Here is a 23754-nt window from a genome sequence, read left to right on the forward strand (position 1 = left end):
AGCAAAGCTCTTTTGGAAGTATAAATGAAAACTTTTAGGTAATACTAGAATATCATGTTGCAGTATCAATGATGAGGCTTCTTGGTGGTGTATAAAATAATTGATCATGTACTACATTCAATCAATAGCAAGGAAAATTTTGGAAGAAATCAGTCTTATTTATCTGTTAATGTTGCATTCATTAACCATTTCTCTGATTTGCCTTTTAAAATTGTTCAAGGTATGATGATTGGATCAATTTGTATCCTATGCCAATTTTATGGGAAGTTTTGAGTCAGCCCTAATGATTTTGAAGGAAGATGATTTCTGCCTGTATTTTCTTGATTTTCATGTTTAAGAAAAATACTATATAAAAGCATGGGCTTCATCACAAAATTATCTTAGCAGTTAAATGAATGTTTGGTAGACTGGGCTTTTCCGTTCAAATATTGAAAGCAAGGGTGTTGATAGAGCATAAAGCCATCTGGGACTGTACTAGTTATTAAAATATTGAGAACACTCCGCACACCAGGAGGTAATAGACACTTCTAGTTCCTAACTCCACTTCAGCCCAGGATCCAGCAAGGAAGAGCGGTTGCTCTGGGAACCTTCCCATCACTATGTACACCTCCTTTGCTAAATGGACTTTGTGCTTTGTGCCTCATTAAGTATCTTGACTGTCACCCTGGTCTTTGTTTGAGTTGCTATGATAAAAGTACCATAAATTAGGTAGCTTATCAACATCAGAAACCTCAGTTCTTGGGACCAGAAAGCACAAGATGAAGGCTCTCTCGGATTGTGTCAGATGATGGTTCACAGCTGGCATCTTCTCTGTGTGCATTCACATGGCAAAAAGGTTGAGCTGGCTCTCTGGAGCCTTTCACAAGGGTACCCCTGGGACAACCACTTGTAAAATTCCCACTCTTAACACAAAATCTCCTTGAAGATTGAGCTCTAACATTAATTTGGGGATGCCCCAAATATTCAGAACACAGATACGGAAAAAGAACTGTCTTTATAATCTTTTAAGGGGAATAGACTGCACTTGGAATAGGGTAACTTGGCTTGTTATCTAAATACGGAGAAAATTAATTGTTCTGCCTTTCTAGAACAAAGCAATCATCACTTCACCTATTTGGTAAGATAAATTCAAGAGCCCAGCACAGACAATGGAATAAGCTGTGTGAACTTTTAGGCTATGGCAACACTCCAGGTTAAAACAGGAAAATTAACACAAAAGAGCTGTTTGGAGTTTCCTGAAAATCACACTTTGGGATTATCCTGAATGCCAGAGTTAAAGACATTTTCTATTTTCCTAAAAGACATAAACATTTAATTCACAAATCTAATCAAAATTCCATTAGAATAAAATGTATAAGCAGAAAAGCATGTATTTTATTTGGATTTGAGGGGGCGATCTTAACTCATTAATGCTTTCAAAAATTGCCAAGATTACAGGTTTAAATAAGTTTAATTAAATTAATATTTAAAATTCACTTTTATCAGTAAGATAACTCTTTTCCTAAAAAATACAGAAAAATGCCTGTCTGTAAAGTGATTAACTCCAAGAAATCTGCTAGGTTTGCTTTTTTTTTTTTTCCACTTTTTCTTAAATTTTTGTCTTGTTCACAAATGAGACGTAAGAGGAAAGTACTTCCAGAATTTGTGGACCAATTTACATAGACTTTTAATACAAACAACCATCCACATTATGAAAAACAAAGTCAAATAAACAATGAGAACCACCACCAACAAAAACACCTCAGTCTCTTTAAATAAACTAATACAGGATCACCAAATTGAGACTTGATTTTTCAACAATATTTTTTTCTGTCCATGAAATCAGAAAGGAATACAATTAACTCATAAGCTTTATTCTTACAAGGCATCATTAGAGATATAACACTCCACCAAACACATACACAGAGCATAAGCTAGTGTAAAGACAGCTGTAAAGATATAAAATGGTTATGCTAATTAAAGGTATAACCAGCTACACTTCTATTGAATTTGATATTTTTCTTTTTTGTTAGCCTGTTTGCTTTTATGGTATTTTCCTCAGTAGTGGTTTTCAAACTTGTTACGTGATCAAATACTTAGAAATCATGATGCCCTTTACATTGTCATGAATTATTCATACATTTAATTCCAGCATAAAATTATATAAACTAGAAACAATTTTATCAGCAGAAAATATAACTTTATTATAGCTTCCACATCACAAAAATACTACTATAAATAAAATATTTATTAGACTGCATTTGATAGCAAGATAATAAATCACACAATTTAAACCAAGCCGACCACCTAGAAAGGTAGGATGCAAAGATGAACTGCTGCTTGAGGCAGCTGTGCAGGCTCCTCTCTTACTGTCTGCTGTCCCTTGGTGGTGTCTGATCTGTCTTCAGATGAGCTTTCTCAGCTGTTTCGAAACCTGGGCATCCTCACTTGCCTTGCGTTGGCTCCTCCCAGGAGGCACAGTCTCGATATGCTTCAGTAACTTCCGTCTCGTTCCCAGTGTGACATGCCACTCCAGAGACTGCTGTCATCCATTTTGAGGCACAATACCTCAAACTTGCTCAGCTTGAGCAAAACACGGTTGAAATGGGGAATTCCCGCTGAAGTTTCCTTCCTTTTTAAGCAGTTTTGAGTTAGCTTTGCAACGTGATGCTCCTTTTCCAAGCACTTCGCCATTAATCTTGTTGGGAAGTGTTCAATGCCTCCTGCTGGGTCTGATGGTTTATCTCCCCAGATTCCCATGTTGAAATCCAATTCCCAACACAGTAGAGGAGGTGGGGCCTCTATGAGGTGGTAAGATCTTAAAAACGGTGTCCTTCTGAAATGATTAGTGCCCCCTGAGAAAGAAGGCCCTCAGAGAGTTACCTCATCCCTTCTACTGTGTGAGGGCTGTCAAGGGAACACATGAACCGGAGAGTTGGCTCACATCAGACACTGAACCTTGGGCTTGTTTCTACTGTTCACAGCCATCCAGTTTATGCTATTTTGGCCAGTATCATGAATAAAGTAACCTCTTCTAGGTTGCCGACTGTGACCGTTGCTGCTTCCCAGGTGCTTGGTGTATAACAGTGTCAATCACAATTGTGCAAATATGGGCAATATGCAGGAAGAATAACTGAATAACGAGATCAACAACAACTAATCCAGGAGCCCAGCCTCGGCACTGGCTTCTTTTCCTAGTGCTACCGAGGTAGCTGCCTATGACCAGCCCTTTGTGCTTTCCTTTCCCTCCTCTCCCAGTTCTGTGATTCCTTCCACTATTTCCATTTGAAATCTTGCTCAGCTATCTAAAATTAACAATTTCATTGCCACTTGCTACTAAGAGAAGCAGAGCCCAAAGCTATGCCAACCAGAAAAATCTTAGAAAAATGCCTTTAAAATCCTGCAACACAATTATAAATTGACGGAACATATTATTATGCACATTACAGCATGCACAATAATCACTGAAGAATCAAGAAATTCCACATTTCTTACTGGCATCTGAAGTCTCTAAACTCAGCACCTAAACTTTTAAATAAGCTATATCAAACGTAAGTTTTCTGACTTCAAGGTCATCTTTAACAACAGTACCGTTGACCACAGCTATTACAGTATTGGCTAACACTGCTTCAGCTCCATACCAAACGGTTTCAGGTCAGCAGTCTGTGACTGATTCCACTCTGGGCTTCAGTCTTATTCATGTGGTTGAAATTCCTGGTTCAGAAACCAACCATTACTGCATTAGAAGTGGAAGTTTCAGGTTTTGAGTTTCCTTATCTTTTCATGCAGTGTCATCATGGTGAGTACACGTAACTCTTTCAGGAAACTGAAACATATACTAGTTTGGGGAGGGATAAAAAGAAATTTAATCAGTGCTCACTGGTAAGAGGAACAGGCAAACAGGCCAAGGAACTCCAAGCTTATCTTTGGGAACTAACGTAAGCTTTGGGCTTAAATAGAAGAACCCAGGGGAACAAGCTACAGGCACAGTTAAGCAGTCCTGTCAAAATGGGTACCTTTACTTTTGACGTGCAATCTTTTGACAAAGTTGTTACTTGGTAGAGGAGCATAAATTTAACTGCCCTTTGGTTTGATCACTGTTAAGAACATACCCTCCCTATGTACGCATGTACGTTGTGGCACAGCCATGTCTTTAGGCTGTGCCCATACAAGCTATGTACACACACAGTATACCACTCTACCTATTCCATGTTTAAACACTAGCTGGAGCCTTGTGGGCAGCTCACTTCCCTGTGTGCCTAACATCCTGCAGTTCTCCCTAGCAGCTTTGCCATATCTGCAGACTTGGAAATGTGTCCACTGGAGTCATACTGTGGTGTATTCTCACGGTGGTAAGGATTTTGTGAGATGTACAAGTCTCTCCCAGAAGGAAAAGCAGTTCTGTTCTTCCTTACAGACTTTCCCACATTTAGGTAGCCTACACTGCTTCTAATGTTGCTGAGCTTAAATATTATTTTAATTTTGTTTTTCATTTTTTAGACCGTCCTACTATTTCCTAACATTTATTGCTTAAAATTATTTAAATAAAGTGTCTCTAAATCAAAATTTAATTTTCATAAATGTCTACAGCAATGGTCACAAATTAACATGCAATTTAAACTGGTGTTCTTTGGCGGTATTTTCAGAACAGTGTTGATCAGATCTTAACACCAGGATTAAGAAGGGTTGCCAATACATTTTCTAGTGAGAGGCATTTAAATTTTCGGTGTTCACTGTGATGAGAAGGCTGGTAGTTTAAACACTTTATTGCTGCTCTATGGTATACATAATTAAATGAAGCATGTTCAACCCAGGGGGACTTTAATAGGTTACTTGCAATTGTTACTGCAGGCAACAACTTGTACATGATTTTATTTCCAAATCCACAAAAAACAAATTTTATACAAATCAGCACTGTAAAAATGTCAATTACAGCCCCAGAGGCTTTGCTGGCAGAATAATTGTCTAAATTCTAGGATATGGGAAAACAGGTCTTTTTTTCTGTATTCATCTTTTTTTCCATTTTCTTTTTTACAAAAAAATTTACAAGTGAAATGTTACTACGAAACTTTTTATAAGGAATTTTTTGCAAAACATTTACATTTTACCATCAACTATTTCTGTTTTAAAATCATTATGTAGATTTAATACCCTATGCTGCACATCAATTTATGTGGGCTGACAACTTAGTGACATGCATAAAAAAAACACCACAAGGCATTAAAATGGAGACTTAAATACAAATATTGTTGCAATAAAACAGTTATAAAATTGAAAAATAGGACCTAAACATCATGCTTATCTAAGTTTGACAAATTAACTTTTTCTCCTAGATTACACACTTTTATTACTGCTCTCATGAGTGTGATAAATAATGACTTAACATCAAGTTCTAATGTAATCAGCAACACATACACAAACCTAACCAAAGAAAGTATACTGTAAGAGAAAACTACTCTAACACTGGAGTTCTACCATGATAAATACAGAGCTTTGCACTGATAATTTTACAAAGAAAAGCTTCATAACGGTGGCAAAGGGAATGAGCAGTGAAATGCCATTAACAGGACTCTACTGCACATCTGTGCCCTACCACAGCTATATCCCACTGAGTCAAATAAAGGACACTGAAATTTACGACTGCTGTACGACAGAAAGGTGGACTCAGAATGGTACGCAGAACAGACTATCAAAATATTTCTAATTTCAGTGGTGAAATGTGCCTGCTGACTGATTATTTTATATACTATAAGGTAATCCAGATTCAGTCTGATACATTTATAATAGGCCTCATTGTTGGTGAGGATAACTTGCACTTCTGATGAGCATACATGGGTTGCATAAAACTGGCTCGTGGAGTAATGATGCAGAGTGCTCATACTTGGTGCTAACAACAAAGAGTATAGCTCGGAGAAAACATGATTAAAACATTAAGAAAGTCTCTTTGCATAAAAAAAAATTATAGCACTGATTGTGTAGCATGATAGATAAAATATATATTTGATGTTTCAGCTCCTATATAATAAAATTAAAATTAACACTACCAAATGCTCCTCTGTACCAAACAAAACAACAAACTGATTCTGATGTTTTAAAGCCAGATACATCAGTTGTTAAGAGTACATTAAATAAAATATACAAAACAATTTACAAAATTCAACTAAAATTTAAAGACTTTGTTACAAGTCTACAAAAGCTTTAAGAAACTTGAAATTTATAACCACAGTGTAAAAATTTTTTTCCTTTAATCTCAAAGCTTTTTTATACAAACTGAAAGCACAAAAGGCCTTCAGTTTTATATAACGCTACAAAGGGCTGGCCTAAAGTGTACATAGTGTAAACAGTGATCATTACAGTATTTCTCCTTCATCAAAAATACAAGAAACATCACGATTTGGGGAGAGAATTCTCATGAGTAGTACTTTTCCTGAAACAATAAAAAATGCACAAGAAAACATATACCTATATTCAAACCAATGATGGTAACAAATGAAGTAGGTAAAAACTTTAGTTTCCAAATGGTCAGTTTCAATAGTTATGACTCTGTGTAAATATGTTCTAAAAACACTGTGTCTTACTAATGTTTAATCTATTAGAATAATCCAATTGTTTTTCATATGAAAAGTTTGGCCATCTTTCCTAATAAGACACTACTCTCTAAGACCCTTGCACAAACAATGAAATATATTTTCAGTCACTATTTGACTGAAAAGTATTCTGGTTTTCCAAAAATATTTTTTGCTTCATAATATCATTTCTATTATACATTTGTTAAGCTGTCTAAACCTTTAGGGAAAATTCTGTTATTGATACAACATAAAGATATCACTGTGATATAAGTTCTTAATAAACCTAACACAATACTAGAAATAAAATTGGAGTTGCCAATTTTTAGTAAAGGAAAACAAAAATTATAATGTAGTTAAAAATAATTTTCTGCTGGCCTGGAAAAAGTATGATAATTCTTTCTTTGGCTACTAAGTCAAAGCATAAAGAATTCTGCACATTGTCAGCATAACTCATATTTACAGAACATGAAATTACATAGATCTGTAATCTATGCAAGCATTTCCAATATGAACATTTAAAATGAAATTTTGCTATTGAACACAGGGTTAGACACACAGTCAACCTTAACTTCCAAACATTGTAAAACTGCTTCCTCTTGCTCTTCTGAAGCTATCATGAATTCTGTTCTAACGAATTTTCTCCCAGCATTTCCCTAAGGTTTCAATCTAAAATTTAACCTAAGAGTTCGCTCTAAGGTCCTCTGTGTCTCCAAAATGGAGAAAATAATTGGGCTTCACTGATTGTCTGCGTACACACTACTATAATGTAGTGGTAATAAAGACCTGAGACATATCTCAGATTAGTATTTTGGAACGTAACCTAATTCAACTTTTGAACAACTTTTGATATTTAGAAAAGACGGCCAAAACTATTTTGAATGGATTTTTTCCAAAAACCAAGCTAAAGAAACACAGTATTATCCCTGTTGTCAGATAACAATCTGTTTTCTGTGCTAAAGAGTAAAAGAAGTGCATGTAAGTTATTACTGGCTAAATTTTTAACAAAGTACTTCCAAAGAGATTAAGTCCAATTAAGGTCCAGCCTGCAAATTCACGTGGTGTGTCTCTTTAGACATATTAACAACACATGATGTTAAAGGAGGGAGGGTTCTGTTTAAAGGTTATGTGATGTATTTCCAAAAAACTACAGCAACTTATAGCATGGAAGAAATACTTTTCTGTTTCCAGTATATTGGTTTTCTTTTTCTATTTTTAAAAATTCAACACTTTATGTGTTGAACCAAAAAAATCCCTGGAATTCTTAAAGATGCCAAGGATGCAAATGTGATTTCCTACTCTGATTTCCACTTGACCAGCCCATTTCCAGATTTTCAAAGGTGTGTAAACGTAAGTGCAGCACTAGAGGTCTTTGTTACAGAGAGCGTTTCAGAATTCTTCCATGTTTGTTGAAACATTGGGAGTTGCTGGATTCGAATCTTGAGAAATGGCTGCAACTGTGACAATCCGTGGGGAGCCAAGCACCTCTGTAACGGATGAGTCCAGTTCTCCCGAGGTAACAATGGCAAGCGCTGTCCCACCGCCTTTCTTATTCTGGTGAGTTTTGACGTGCTTGGAGAGGTGATCACTCCGCATAAACCTTTTAGAACATTCTGGACATTCAAATCTCTTTTCTCCTGTAAACATAAGAAGGAAATGAAATTGCATATATTTTAATTAAATGAAATTTTTAATTTTTAGTGATTTCTCTTCCACACATATTCCACTTTTATAAGATCTGATATATAGAGATACGCCTAGTTTAGGTACACAATATTTTCTTCTTATTTCTATGATGGTAGGGAGCAAACCTAAGGCCTTGTTCATGGTAGGCAAGCCCTCTATCATTGAGTTATCTCCTAGCCCTTTCTGTTTAAAACAACAACACAAACAAAAAAACCTATTAAGCAAACAATGTAGAAAAACCATGTGGCTGGAAATAAGACTGAAAGTTTGAAAGTCCTGTTTTGCCATGAACTGGGGGGAAAAAGTTGAACAAGTAAATAACCACTCCGAGCCTCCACTTTCCCATCCACAAAATGTCAGGATTCCTGACAAGGAGCTCCTGACAGTCTCTCTCAGCTAACAAAGCACAACACGAAAGGGGAAGGCCAATGTGCAGTCATTAAATTGATAGCTGGATCTCGCCTTTAAACTGGAGAGGCATGATCTACCTTAGAAACTATTTTAAGCTAAGAATGTAGTAGTATGCTAGGTTTTTATAAGTAAAAAAAGTGAATGCTGGGAACATACATTTCAAATTAAAGACAGCTTTAAGCTTCCAAAGAGCAATGGTGATATTTTGATCCTTAAACATGTTTTCTACAAAATATAAGCCAGCTCTAACTGGAACCACTTCTGCTTACTGGACTAAAAATCAAATGTTAACTAAAAAGGGGGAAACCCCTCTCTTCTTTTTGAGTAACAGGATAAAACACACGAAAGCTTGACTGACTGTTTTATCCTGATGTTTACAAAGGCTAAGTAGCTATTGGCTTCAGTCCTTCCTTCTACAACAGTTACGGCAGTGAAATGGGGTTTTTTTCTGGTTGGGAAACAGAACTCAGATAATATGGAGATTCATTCGTCAGACTTTTTTTTCCCCTTGCCCCTCCTTTGACTTACCAAAAATAAATCTACAATTTCAAGTTTTGACACATCAGATGTTCCCCTAACCCCACCCTTGCCTTTGACTACATTTAGAATTCAGAATTTTCCTTTTAAAGGCTAAATAAATACATTGGACAAAATTGTCAGAGACAATGAAAATACAGGCAGCCAATCTCTAAAGTAAAGGAGCCCAGATATTATGAATGCTGACACTCAGCAAAGGTGAAAATTAAATACAGCTGAGAAACAGTCTTGACGTCATTTACTATCTGACCATAAAAGAAGACTTAAGTTTACAACTTTCAAGCTAGAGAAAACCTGAAGATCTAGTTTTAGAATTTATTTTATAGATGAGTAAGTGGAGGCTCAAAGACTTGCTAGCCTGGAAGGCACAGAACCTATATATGGGCTCTTTATGGTCCCACCACAGGGCAACTGCAGACTGTCATTACTTCACAGCCACCAAGTCTGATTCATAGACCAGAAGGTGATGGCGGAGATGTGGGTGCCTTTTCTAAGTACAAAGCTGGAGATAAATCTACACCATGGCTGTCTATCAAATACTTATTAAATGCCATGTTCATAAAATCAGTCACTTTCCAACAATTATTTGTAGACTATCTATGTAAGGCACTGGCCACAGAAAAGCTGGACATCTCTGACTTTAACTCCTGTTCTTCAAGTATCAGCCACTGTGCAGATTTAGTCCAGTGAGTAGTCCAGGTACTCTACAGTTCCGAGACAAATGGAAACAACGGTGACATGCTCAGTGTGGACGCTCCCAGCCTTTCTACTCATCTATTTGGTTACCAAATTAACTTCAAGTCACAAAGGAGCTGGCTAGAAACTCAAATATTCAAAATTATATTGTACATGTATACTTTCACTAGAGAAATGACTCCTTTTAGCTCAATGTCCTTTTTAAGAGAAGTGTTTTCTGCTCTACTGGATAGTAATTTCTTATTTCGTACCCTCTGCAAACATCATCAATGGACTTTACTTCAAGGATGTAAAAAATGTTTATATTAACTACAGATGATACAATTTTATAGTCAAAATTATTTTAATTATTCCAAATCTACCTGGGCTTTCAGAATTCATGATTACCTTTTCTGATTAAAGAATCTACTTATCAAATCTGTTGATACCGGGTACTGTCATAGACAACATGGCCCTACAAGGACCAATCCCTAGAAGTTACACATGTTACAGATAATGGGGTTTAACAGCTATTGCTGTGGATATCGCTCTGTATAAATTAAATGCTGATTGGCCAGTAGTCAGGCAGGAAGTATAGGCAGGACAAGCAGAGAGGAGAATTCTGGGAAGTGGAAGGCTAAGACAGAGAGATGTTGCCAGCTGCCGCCATGAAAAGCGAAATGTAAGATACCGGTAAGCCATGAGCCACGTGGCAACTTATAGATTAATAGAAATGGGTTAATTTAAGATATAAGAACAGTTAGCAAGAAGCCTGCCACGGCCATACAGTTTGTAAATAATATAAGCGTCTGTGTGTTTATTTTATAAGTGGGCTGTCAACTGCCGGGGATTGACGGGACCCAGAGAGAAAACTCCAACTACAAGCTATAACTAGGTAGGTTATGGAATTTGATACAGGAAAATTATTCTCAGCTGTATAGGTGGCCCAATCTAATCACACCAGCTGTTCAAAGAGACCTCTCTGTACCTAGTGTTGGAGAGATCAGAAGTGTGACAGGGACCAACCAGAGTTTTGAAGTGTCTCAGAACACGTCCAAGAAGAAAAGCAGGCACCTTTCAAGAGCAAACACTGGCCAGGTGACCAACAGCAGGGAGTAGGGACCTGATCTAACACCAAGGCTGGACTGGCTGAGTGCGGATGGGCCTCACAGCAGCTGCTTTCCCTGAGTGCAGCGCCATGCACACTCTGACCTGTGACCTAAAGAAACTAAAGGACAACTGTGCTCTTTTAACGGCTAAATTCACACTGTGCTCTTCAGTTCAGTTCTACGGACTTCTATAAAAAAGGGCAGAGAATCTTGTCAAATACTGTATTATTCAAGCTACTGTCATTTTCTTCTTTCATTATTAATCTGCTAAATTACACTGTCTGAATGATTTTCAGATGTTCAGACTTTTAAGCCTAGAATGAAGTCTTCTTAGATCTGGACCTAGGATGTTCTTCCTCAGAAGTTTTTAATAACAAATTCAATTTCTTTACAAAACAGAACTTTTTGTGATACCTATTTTTTTTAAATTTTAAATTAATTTCAAGCTGGGCTAGCTTGGCCTTAAGGGCTATAGTAAATAAAGATGCAACTGTATTTTTGGTGGTTTGAAGGACTACACTCAGGGCTTCAGTGTGCTACATCAGTGTTCTTTCACTAGGCTGCATCCCAAGTCCTGTACCTTTTCTAGAGTTATTTTCAAATGTAGGGTAGAGTCATGCAGCTCATCCATTTATGACCCACTTAATGTCTACACAGTTGTCAGTTGTATTCACACGTTTTCTTGGTCAATGTGACTGGGGCCTTAGATGTTTCACCTTCCCGGCAAATCAAACTCTGGTTTCAGGGTCTGGAACAATCCACTCAGTGGCAGAGCATGTGCCTATCCTTGAACTCATGTGTACCACCTTGAGCTCCACCTTGGGCAGCACAAAAAACAACCCCCATGCCCACAGGCCTGGGTTTGAAAGATTATTTGAACTGTTTTCCTATGTCCACTCTTTATTATTTAACTTCTGATTTTCGATTTCTTCATTTTATTGTTTCTTAAGGTAGAAAATATTAGATTGCTGACTGAAAAAGAGGACTGAATGCTATAAATTCACTCTTTATCTGAATCTTATAAATTGTGTGATGAAACTTTGCATTCAGTAGAAGTTATTTTCTAATTTCCCTTGAGACTTTCTCTTGGCCCATGGGTAACTCAGAAATATGCTGCTTGGTAATTTTATGCAAGTTAAAGGCCAGCATGGGTTATATAGTGAGTTCAAGGCCAGCCTGGGCTACAAAGCCTAGTTTTCCATTTCTGCCTCCATTTTTCATTCTTCTGTTTCCTCCCCGCCTTGTATATGCATACAGTGTATACACACACACACACACACACACACACACACACACACACACACACACACGCATACATGCATGCACACATAGCCATATATATACAGGGCCTCAATTATATAGCTCTAGCTGGCCTGGAATCCACTATGTAGACTGATGAGTACTGAGCTCACAGAGCTCTACCTCCCTAGTGCTATAACTAAAAATGTGCACCACTGTGTCAGGCCCTAACTTAATTTTTTGTTAATTAATATTGTTCTCCCTTCACTTCAAATTTATTTCTAGTAACACTTAATGTTTTACCATCAAGAACTTTTGGATATAAAAGTATTATTATGAAGTATTTCTTCTGGTGAAAAATCTGATGGTAAAAATTCTTAATTTGACTTCCTCTCGGAAAAAGTCTGTCAGGAGAAATGGATCAGTGGGCAAGAGCGCTTGTGCAGCCATGAGGACCTGAATTTGGATCTTCAGATCCCAGCACCCATGTAGCAAGTTGAGGTTGGTCTGGCACACACCTGTAACTCCAACACTATAGTGGGGTGGAGACAGAAGGATCACTTGGGCTTGCTGGCTCTCAGCCTAGCCCTGTGAGCCACAGGTTCAGGGAGAAACCCTGCCTCAAAGGAATAAGGCATAGAGTGACAGAGTAAATATTTGATGTCCTCTTCTGGCCATGCACACACGAGTGTGCATATGCACATACACAGATGCACATACCATACATACAAAACACTTCTAGTTTTGTTTTTTGAGACAGGTTTTCTCTGTGTAGCCCTGGCTACCCTGGAACTCACTCTATACATTAGGCTGGCCTCGAACTCACAGAAATCCGCCTGCCTCCCGAGTGATGGGATTAAAGGCGTGCTACCACACCTGGCTTACAAAACACATTTTTAAAAAGGAACTCTTAACATGTAGCCTAGGTTGGCCAGAAATTTATGAAGTAGCCCAGGCTGCGTTCCTCCTCCTCCTCCTCAGCTCCTTAAGTTCTAAGGTTATAGGAATATGCTACCATAGCTGGCTAAATGGTCCCAGTTTGCTTTTGATAACAGGATATCCTCCCTTGCTCCTCAACTGCCATAATTTTTAGGGGAACCTACTACCATTCAAATTTTTATGTCCTCTATACATCAATGTATCATTTTTCTTTCAGTGCCCTTCAAGATTCTTCTCATCATCTCTGATCTGAGCAGGCTGTTACTGTGACGGTCTGGGCATGTTCTCCTTTTAGCACCTATCTAGGATTTACCTAACTTCTGGATCTCTAATTAATACCTAATATGGGAAACCTTGGACATTTTATGTTTTTTTTTCCCTGCATCAAACTTTTCCCTTCTTTCCAATGACACAAACTTTAGACCCTTTATTTTTGCTCCACACATCCCTGTGGTCCAGCTCACTTTCTGGCTGTCTTAATCTGTTCCTTTTGCCTTTCAGAATTCACTATTTCTACTGCTCTATCTTCAACTGCACTGCTCTCCTGTTACAGTCCCCATCTGGCTACTGAACATTTAGTTATTTTTTACTTTGAATATTGTACTTTTCCATTGGGATATGTCCTATAGTTTTAATTTTTCTAATTACAAGTGTCCACTTTTCCATTCTTTTCAATCATGTTTGCTCCTAATCAGTCCATGGACCATGTTTTTAATGGCTGCTTTAAAGTCTGATAAATTCTTAAGTCTGGATTATCTTAGCATTCTATTGTACTCTGGAAAGTTTAGATCTTATGCTGTGGAGATTATGAGTCCTTTAAAATCTTCTAGAAAATGTTTTCATATTAGAAGATAATTCCATTTAAGTCCACTCAGACTCAGTCTCATTCTTCTTTTCTTGAATTTCCAAGTTTCAATATTAATTCCTTTTTGAAGGCATTGTTCAAGGGCTAGGGAGATGTCTCAGTGGGTAAGGGCACTTGCTAGACAAGCACCAGAACCTGAGTTTGTATTCTAAATACAAATAAATAAATAAAAATACAAGAGTTTGGCTGTGCAAGCTGGAACCCCAGCACTGTGGAATGAACTGACAGGTGAATCCTGGGAGCTTGATGGTTAGCTAACCAGCCTAACCACAGACTAGCCTAAACCATGAGCTGATGGTTCTGTGAGAGAAGATGTGTCAAGGCACTAAGACGGAGATTGATATCTTCCTCTGGTTTCTGTATGTGTGTGCATGGATATATATACACCTGTAACTTATGTGTATTTAATCTCTCTCTCTCTCTCTCTCTCTCTCTCTCTCTCTCTCTCTCTCTCTCTCTCTCTCTCTCTCTCTCTCTCTCATATGCATACACACACACACACCATGGAAAGATACAGAGAATGTGCACATGCAAGAATTAGGCAATGGTTTTAAGGTTTTGTGTCATTCTATGTTGACCCTGTGTATGCACAGCTCAGGAATGAGCCAGCATTTCTTTTGTTCTACACACAGAATTAGTGATCGGCTTTTATCCTGTTTTCCAAGGCACAAGTGCATCTTTTTCTGATTTTATCGGCTAGAAAGCCAGGTTTCTGTGGCCTCTTGTAGCATGGTTTGAGCAACATGAGAGAAAAATAATGGTGATTCCACTCACATAGCATGGTAAACACAGCCCCCCACTTTCTGGATCCTGGGCTGGAGATGCGAGTGTATAAAACCTTTCTGGTAGCTGTGCTGCCACTGCTGTAATGGAATGGGCCTGGTTCGGAGCCCACTGGCCCCTCTTCTGACTTCTCTGGCTATATACATGGAATTTCTCTCATTTTCTGTTGCCTGCACCTCTAAGCATTGATCCATAGGATCAACCCCGGGAAACGAAGCAGACAGAACATGTGACATGTACCTGCACTGGGTACTTACTAAGTTTGAGTTCACGCCTCACTGTCTGCTTTGTTTCTCTCATTATTTAGGTAAGAAAACAAGCAAACTACTCAGTTATAAAATGTGGCCCCTGATACCAAGAGGCTGAAGACACACTGATTCATTTTGGCTGCTGGTCAAGTCACAGGAAACAGTTCATTATACAAACTGAAGCGGCAAACAGCTGTATAATAATTCTGGGGGAAATTTTTAATGTACCTATAGAGTTTTTGATCTTCTCTATTTCATCAATAATACTTTTTCTTTTGTATATGAAAACCACAGGCATTTCAATTATCAACTTTCCTTTCCACTTAAGTTTATAATTACATACTTTATATGGGATAAAAGACTAAACTGTGCATATTGTGAAACTCTGAAGTCTACTGTAAATAGCGTTCTAGGAGCACCTCTGGGTTTTTCTTAGATGGTGAAAAATAATAGATGTGGTTGAAGATGAAACCTCCCTGTGACATTATTTATCAGAAATCATCCCTGGATTGACTACTTCTTGGCACAATGTCACTGGTCAATAAAATATTCTAAAAAAAAAAATAATAAGCAACATGCCCACAGTAAAATATTCACAGAAATGAGCTATCCTATTACATGAATTTATGACATATGTACAATCTATATCCTTATTATGTGCAACAAACACTTGTTTCTATTCCTGTAATATTTTCCAATTAGCAGGAAAGGTAAATATAATTCCTTATTGTTTAAGATGGCAACACGATCACAGCAGACTGTCTTCCACTGAAACACCATTAGATTAACAGTGATGGGAAAAGGGGAGGGGCTTAAATCTACACCATAAACAAAAGAAAAAGAAAAAGGACAGAGAAGAGAGTCATCAACAAAATATTGATTGTATTGCATCTGAAAACTAGAGATTATCATTAAGAAGCTGTGTTCTAAAACAGAGTCAGTTTTGTGCAGAAACCTGTGATGTGTAGAACCAATGATAAAATGAAGGTCTGTTCATAAAGGTTTTGTTTGTTTTTCTTTTGAGGTAGGGTCTCTGTATGCCTGGTTGGTCTGAAACTTGCTATGCAAATCAGGCTGACTTAACTCCCGAAGATCCACCTTCTGAACCACCAGGCCAGGCATTATTCATAAAATTAACTTGAGTGTCATAGATTCAGGCAAAATATTTCAGGATGTATATCTAAAGAGAGGTTACCCACAGTATCTGTGGTAATCATCACAAAGAGAATAAAAAAAAACAAACAAAAAAACGAAAAGCAGGGCCCAGTGATTTTCTCCTGGTGAGGAAGAGCCTCCTTCACAAGTTTTAGGAACTATTGATTTTTAAATACTCTGTGCACGGATCATTACAAACTTTACATTATTTTAGCAAAGCAGATTGATCCTTACTACTTTCAAAAGGGATTAAAAATAACTCATTTACCTACTCACAGTCAATCAATGTGTTTCTTTGAGAGTGGTGGCTAAATATTGAACAAAATGATTCTTGCCATTAATGATCAAGGCTTTCAACTGAAACACATTCAACTTTTAATCAATACTTATTTCAAGATATTTTGTTTGATACTGTTTTCAACACACTTAACAAGCACTTGGCATGACTAGTTTCAACTCTTTTTTTCCCATGTAATATTATTTTAATTTTATACAATAAATAATAGTAAAATTTTATTCAGCAGTGTTTCATAGTGCTAATCAATTAGAGCTTGTGTTTTCCTGCTTTGGTTTAATTTTTAAAAATTTATTTACATCTTATTTTGGCTTGTTACAGATCTCTCAAGATCTTTAAAGGTCCTCTTTATAAGCACATCAACGCTGGGCTTGGTATTTTTGGTGCCAAACAGGTTTTGCCGTGTTTCACTGCAGTGCTGAGACCAGTAGCTCTTGCATGCTAAGCAAGCATTCTACTACCAAGTCCCAATATCAGTCCCTAATATGTTTTATTTAATATTTCCCATCATTAAATCCTTAAAAAAGATTTTTTTAAAAATATGTGAATGTGTCTATGGAGGAGTACATGTACATGAATACCAGTACTTGTGGAAGCTAGATGATGAAGTTGGATTCCCTAGAGCTGAGTTAGAGGTGCTTGTGAATTGGCCTACACTGATACTGGGAAATGAACTCGGGCCCTCTGCAAGAGTAGCACAAACTCTTAATATACTAGCCATCTCCCTAGTTCCCTTAATATGGTTTAATTAAATAATTGTATGTAGGATAACATGTATTCAAAATATTTATATCAATAAACATAAAGTACATCTGATTCTGAGTTAGTTAAGATAGCAGATGATTATAATTTAGATCATATTAAAAGGGAAAGAGAGAAAGAGAGGGGGAGAGGGAGGGAGGGAGGAGGGAGGAAGGGGAAGGGAGAGGAGGAGGGAGAGAGGTGAAGGATGCAGCTCAGATGGCACAGTGCTTAGCAAGCACAAGCCCTACTTTAACTCCCAGCACAGCATGAACAGGGCATGATGGTGCATGGCTGTATTCCAAGCCCTCAGAAGGTAGAAGCAGGTGGATTAGGAAGATCAGAAGATAAGAAGATCAAGTCGCTGGTCGGTGATGGCACACACCTTTAATCCCAGCACTTGGGAGGCCGAGCCAGGCAGATCTCTGTGAGATGGAGGCCATCCTGGTCTACAGAGCAAGATCCAGGACAGGCTCCAAAGCTACAGAGAAACCCTGTCTTGAAAAACCAAAAACAAACAAACAAACAAAAAAAAGAAGATTAAGTCATCCTCAGATACATAGAAAGTTTGATGCTAGCCTGGGATACATGAGACCCTGTCTTGAGAAGGAGGGTTCCCTAAATTATTAATATTTGATTTTGAACCATTTATGTTCTGTGTATCTGTATGAGTATGGATGTGTAATGTATAAGACTTTACATACCCATCAACTCAGACAAAGCAATCACAAAGCAAAGCTTCAGATCAAACAAATGGCAATTTTTCTTGGGTTCTTTAACCTTTTCCACTACAAATCCAGGGAAGAGATACTGCATCTTCTCATAGAGACATAAATATCAGAGTAGTTTTCAAGAACAGACACAACATTGTCACAGGATTAATTTTGAATCACATCATATTTGATAAATGTCAAGAATGAAGTGGCATTAGAAGTACCATGCAATACTAACATATTTAAAAACTTAAAAATCAAAATTCAGAGGTAACATAATGCTAAGCTCCTGGACAGAGCAACATGCTAATTCTCATTTGTGTTGCTACTCTGCCGTGGGATGTTCTGTATGGCAAATGTGTTGCTCTGATTGGTTAGTAAATAAAACGTTGATTGGCCAGTAGTCAGGCAGGAGGAAGTATAGGTGGGACAAGGAGGAGAATAAAGCTGGGAAGTGGAAGGCTGAGTGAGAGACACTGCCAGCCGCCACCATGACAAACAGCATGTGAAGATGCCGGTAAGCCACGAGCCACGTGGCAAGGTATAGATTTATAGAAATGGATTAATTTAAGATATAAGAACAGTTAGCAAGAAGCCTGGTACGGCCATACAGTTTGTAAGCAATATAAGTCTCTGTGTTTACTTGGTTGGGTCTGAGCGGCTATGGGACTGGCGGGTGAGAGAGATTTGTCCTGACTGTGGGCCAGGCAGGAAAACTCTAGCTACACTACTCCATGGGCATGTCAAAGTGAGTCATTCTGTGTCTGTGATTTGTAATTTATTTAACAACCTGTGGTGCTGGGGATGGAGCCCAGGGTCTCCATTGCTCATAGTCATCCCCAGACTACTGAGACTGTTCTCTAACCTGCAGGATGCGGCATGTTTCTGTCTCATGGTGTTGCGTTAGCACCAAATGAAGTAACACATTCAAATACATAATAAACAGGAGCTCATAAGAAAGGCCAGTTCTAGGATGTCCCCTATATTCAACATACAACTTCAGCTTGTGTAAGTTAACTTCTAACTCAAAATGTACTCAGTAAGAACCAGGCACATTCTAAACAGAAGGTGAGTGCCTGAATGTGCTTTCAACAGATGCCAAGATTAAATACAGCTTACAGTAATTAAAACGGAATGGTGCTGGTACAGAAATTGACAAATAGTAAAAGCTTTGTTAACAGGGGACCCAGAAATTATAGAGGACAGTTTGAGAGAATGTTAGTGCAAATTAGGACAGAAAAATAAACTAGTCAAAAAATGGCTTTTCACATAAAAAAAAAAATACAGCCTCAATTCACCACACACACACACACACACACACACACACACACACACACACACACACACACGGAGAGAGATAGATAGATAGAGATAGAGATAGAGAGAGAGAGAGAGAGAGAGAGAGAGAGAGAGAGAGAGAGAGAGAGAGATCAAGAAAGAAAAAAAAAAGGAAACAAAATCACCCTTTTGGGCACTCTAATGACCAAACTGGAGGCAAAAAAACAAAAAACTCAAGGCTCTAAGGAAAAAAAAAAGTGTTTCAAATGAGATCCAACTATCTTAGACTTCAATTTTTTCATTAAAAAAGATTTTGTAGCTAAATATATAAAACTTCTATATAATAAAAGACAACACAAAATATGAGGGGGGGACTACATAAATTACATGACTGAGAAACACCCCAGAAGAAAAGTGAGAAGTATGATGTCAAAGAACAGCCAACACACATAAAGAGATGCTTGATCTCAGGAAAAATCACGGAAAGTGCAAACTTTAAAAAGAGAAACTGTTTTAAATAGATACAAACTTCTGAAGCTGGCACACAGTAGTGAGAATACGTGAACACAAACTTCTAATCACCACTAGTCAAGGAGAAATGTTAAGCAGTCATTTTAGAGATTCTATTACCAAACACACATGCTCTATGATCTAATACTCTTGCCTCTTAAACATGTCCAATACTGTCAAAGCAGCAAAGTTCGTAACAGCAAAGAACCTACCAATAACCAACAGTGTGGGAAATCATTTAGTGCAGTGTGGTAATCATGTGACAGAATACTGCGTATCTCTTAAAATAAAGTATGTAGAATGATAGTTATGTAACATTTGATGACCTGTATAAAACATTACTTTCTATGTAGACCCACAAATAGTTTACATGAGTATTAAAAACATACTAGGAACATGACACCAAATCACAGACCGATGGTGGCCGTTGTCTTTGATAATGACTTCCTTAGTGAGGTGATTACTAAAAATGACAAAAAATATAATTGCAAAAGATTGTTAAGTAGATATTTGTTATATTATTCTTGACATTTCCTGGGTTTATAAAGACAAAATGGAGACTACTCAAAGTCACCAATATGATCACCTACCAGGCACTCAAATTTACTGCTGCCTACCTGCTGCATGGTCAGGGACTTGTGTCCTGGTGTACCTTTTACCAAAATTGGAGGTAGTACCCAGAGAAGAACCATGCTGGTTCCTATCACAGAGTTTATAGAGGCATGAAATGACAAATGAATGGTTCAGGTCCAGTCCCTTCTTGCAGTCCTGGGTATAACTGGTGGCATCATCACTGGAACACCAGGACTAACTACTTTCCTAATTATTTACTATCAGCTTTCCTCTCAGCTCATCCAGGAGCTCCAACAGGTGCTCAGACCATCCTCAGCCTCCAGGGCCAAACAGAGTGGCTGGCTGCCATGGTGCCACAGAATTGGCAAGGATTAGATCTACTGACAGTGAAGAAGGGTGGTCTGTTGTGGAATATTAGTTTAAGATGTGTTACATTCGTTTATGCTGTGGAATATTTGTTTAAGGATACAAAGACATGTTGCATTCTTTTATGTTGCATTTGCTTAACTCTGTCAAGCTGTGTTACTTTGCCTGCCTAAAACACCTGATTGGTCTAATAAAAAGCTGAACGGCCAACTGCGAGGCAGAAGAAAGGATAGGTGGGGCTGGCAGGCAGAGAGAATAAATAGGAGAAATCTAGAGAGGAGAAGGAACAAGAGAAGGAGAAGGAGAGGAGGACACCAGGGGTCAGCCACCCAGTCACACAGCCAGCCATGGAGTAAGAAGGAAAGAAAGATACATATGCTGTGGGATGTCTTTCTGTATGCTGTGAATATGTGTTGCCATGACTGGTTAATAAAGAAACTGTTCTGGCCTATGGCAAGTCAGGTTATAGCCAGGCAGGAAATTCAAGAGAGAGACAGGAAGGAGAAAGGCAGAGGCAGAGGCAGAGGCAGAGGCAGAGGCAGAGGCGACGCCAGCCTGCCCCCTAAGGAGCAGCATGCCAACAGACTGGTAATGCCATGGCCACAGGGCAATACATAGATTAATAGAAATGGGTTAATTTAAGATGAAAGAGTTAGCTAGCAAGAATTCTTAGCCATAGGTCATACAATCTGTAATTAATATTAAGCCTCTGAGTGATTATTTTATAAGCAGCTGTGGGACTGTGGGTGAGAGAGATCTGTTCTGATCTTGGGCCAGGTGGGACACAGGAAATCATTCAATTACATATAAAGAATAAAGAAAGGTAAAAAGCCAAGAGGCAAAACGTAGTTAAAGAGACACGAGATAATTTAAGGTTAAGAAATACGAGATAATTTAAGAAAAGCTGGTTAGAAACAAGCTAAGCTAAGGCTAGGCATTCTTAAGAAAGAATAAATCTCTGTGTATCCATGTACTTATTTGGGAGCTGGGTGGTGGGCCCCCAAAAAGTAAAAAAACAAACAAACAAAAAAAAAAAACCAAACCAAAAACCCAACTACACTGGTCTTTGCCTCTTCCTCAGGGAGAAATGTTGCTTCTATGTCAAGCAATTAGGTATGCTAAAAGATAAGATCTGACAACTCTAGACATCTCCAAAAATGTAAGGAACAGCTTGATGCCTCTGGCTGATGGATGGGTGACAGTCTAATACAGAAGCAGATACTGCCTTTCTTAACCCCCTTTCTCTTCCTTAAAAAATGCTTAAAATCATAATTCAAGTCTCTTCTTACATATTTAAACTTATAAAAAACATTGTATGTATTTAACATCTTAAAAAGCAAAAGGAACAAATTCCAGGTCACATAAATATGGTGACAGAATTTAAGAAGTAAAATACATGTCTGTTAAAAGGAGGTAAGGTGTCTTGACCTTCAGTAGTGTGACTCTCAGTAAGCACTGGAAGACTAAGTAGAAAGAATAGCTGCAGCCCAAGATAAAGCGACTAACCTGTGTGGGTCCTTCTGTGTCTCTGCAGCTCATCGCTCCGTGTGAATCTTTTGCCACAGAACATCCAGTTGCAGATGAAAGGCCTTTCTCCAGTGTGCCAGCGAAGATGTGCTCGGAGGTGAGAGGTCTTGCCATACACTTTCCCACATCCTTCAATGTGGCAAACATGCTGCTTCTTCTTTCCTGGCTCACTGCTGCCCCTAACAGAACAAAACCAACTGTCATACCCCAAACTCAGATTCTGTCTGTGCCAAAATGGTAGGTCATTTACATGATCAGAAAGTACTTTTCTGAGTGAGTGCATCTGAACACAAAGAAATGAGAGAGAATTTTGCATTAAGGAAAAAAAAACATGCTCACGTACTATAAAGAAAAACAAAATCCCATGCAAATGTGGTAAACCTCTGAATTTATGTCTACTACATAGCTCAAGAATCTCCCTGCCCAGCCTCCCTAGCACTGGAGTACAGGCATGCTATCCACCCCTGGGGAAAGAAAAACAAGACTCTTGAAAATTCTCCTTTAAATACCAAAAAGCTGGCTAACCTCAGTTGAAAATGTAGGGTACAAAGATTCACGCCTAGCAGGTCACTGTAACAAGGAGTTCCATGAACCCCTTCCCAGCAAAACTAATAAATTATAAATCTACCTCCCAATCACTGTTCAAGAATCTCTGGTCACAGTCCTAAGAACAAATAACAGCAAATAAATATTCACTCAAAGAAATCTAAAAGGAGTATGTAAGAACGGTGATCTATGGATCTAAGATTCACCCATCTTCCCTCCCACTTCCATGACAAAGTTACAGAGCAGTACAGCCATGAACAGGGCTCCCTCCCCTCCCACTTCCCAGTCAAACCACTATCTTCCAGAGAGGGGCAGGGCATAGTATTTCTCACTCTACTGCCAGCTATCTGTGCCAAGGCAGAGTCCCAGGGAGGTGTGGCTAAAAGGCACCCAGTGCCCAATCCATGGACAGGAGCTCCACATTAATTGTGACATGATGAAAATAATATGGTCCAGGTAGTTCTGGACTTTCATGCACAGTTCACAAATTAAAGCTATCAAGCTGGGAGAGGCAAGGTTAAGAAAACATGAGCATATTGCTGCCTCTGCCTTCAATAGGGCATCACTGTCCAATTTTCCAACAAAGAGCCTTGATTCCAATATTCTACCCAGAATGGGCTCCAGATCTCCTCAAAGAAACCGACAATCTGCAAGAGAGCTGAAGTTGAACTGAAGGGCTCATTTTAAAAAGGAAATAACTGTTGCAAAGGTAGCTGGAGATCAGGTAAACCACAGGCTGGCTAGTCTGTGGAAAGAAGCCAGGGTAGAAAGGAGAGTGAGCTTTGAGATTAGAAAAATTTCAAACACATGCTCCCAGAACTCAGCAAAACAATATGCCTTCAGCTAAACTAACCAAGACAAAAAGACTCAATTAATTCCCTCATAAATGAAAATTATCAATCTCACAAAAGTAAAAATGATCTTAAAGGAATATTAGGAATAGATCTTTTATCAACCACTTAGATGAGGCAGACAAGTTCTTAAACAGAAAATTTAAAAACTGACACAAACAA

General features: G+C 38.2%; 1 protein-coding gene across 3 annotated transcripts in view; it reads right to left on the bottom strand.

Moving 5' to 3' along the window:
- Positions 1-4727: 4727 nt before the first annotated feature.
- Sp4 (Sp4 transcription factor) overlaps positions 4728-23754 on the bottom strand; it is a 69715-nt gene continuing 50688 nt past the window's right edge. For all 3 annotated transcript variants that reach the window (XM_052739203.1, XM_052739201.1, XM_052739202.1), the window contains 2 exons: positions 22175-22374; positions 4728-8182 (listed from right to left, as the gene is read on the bottom strand). In XM_052739203.1, coding sequence (XP_052595163.1) covers positions 7880-8182; positions 22175-22374 — 503 coding nt within the window. In that variant the 3' untranslated portion in view covers positions 4728-7879. The remainder of the gene's footprint in view (positions 8183-22174; positions 22375-23754) is intronic.

Source organism: Peromyscus californicus, unplaced genomic scaffold (genome assembly GCF_007827085.1).
Source record: "Peromyscus californicus insignis strain IS unplaced genomic scaffold, ASM782708v3 Scaffold_15__1_contigs__length_86483966, whole genome shotgun sequence".
NCBI classification, from domain to species: domain Eukaryota; kingdom Metazoa; phylum Chordata; class Mammalia; order Rodentia; family Cricetidae; genus Peromyscus; species Peromyscus californicus.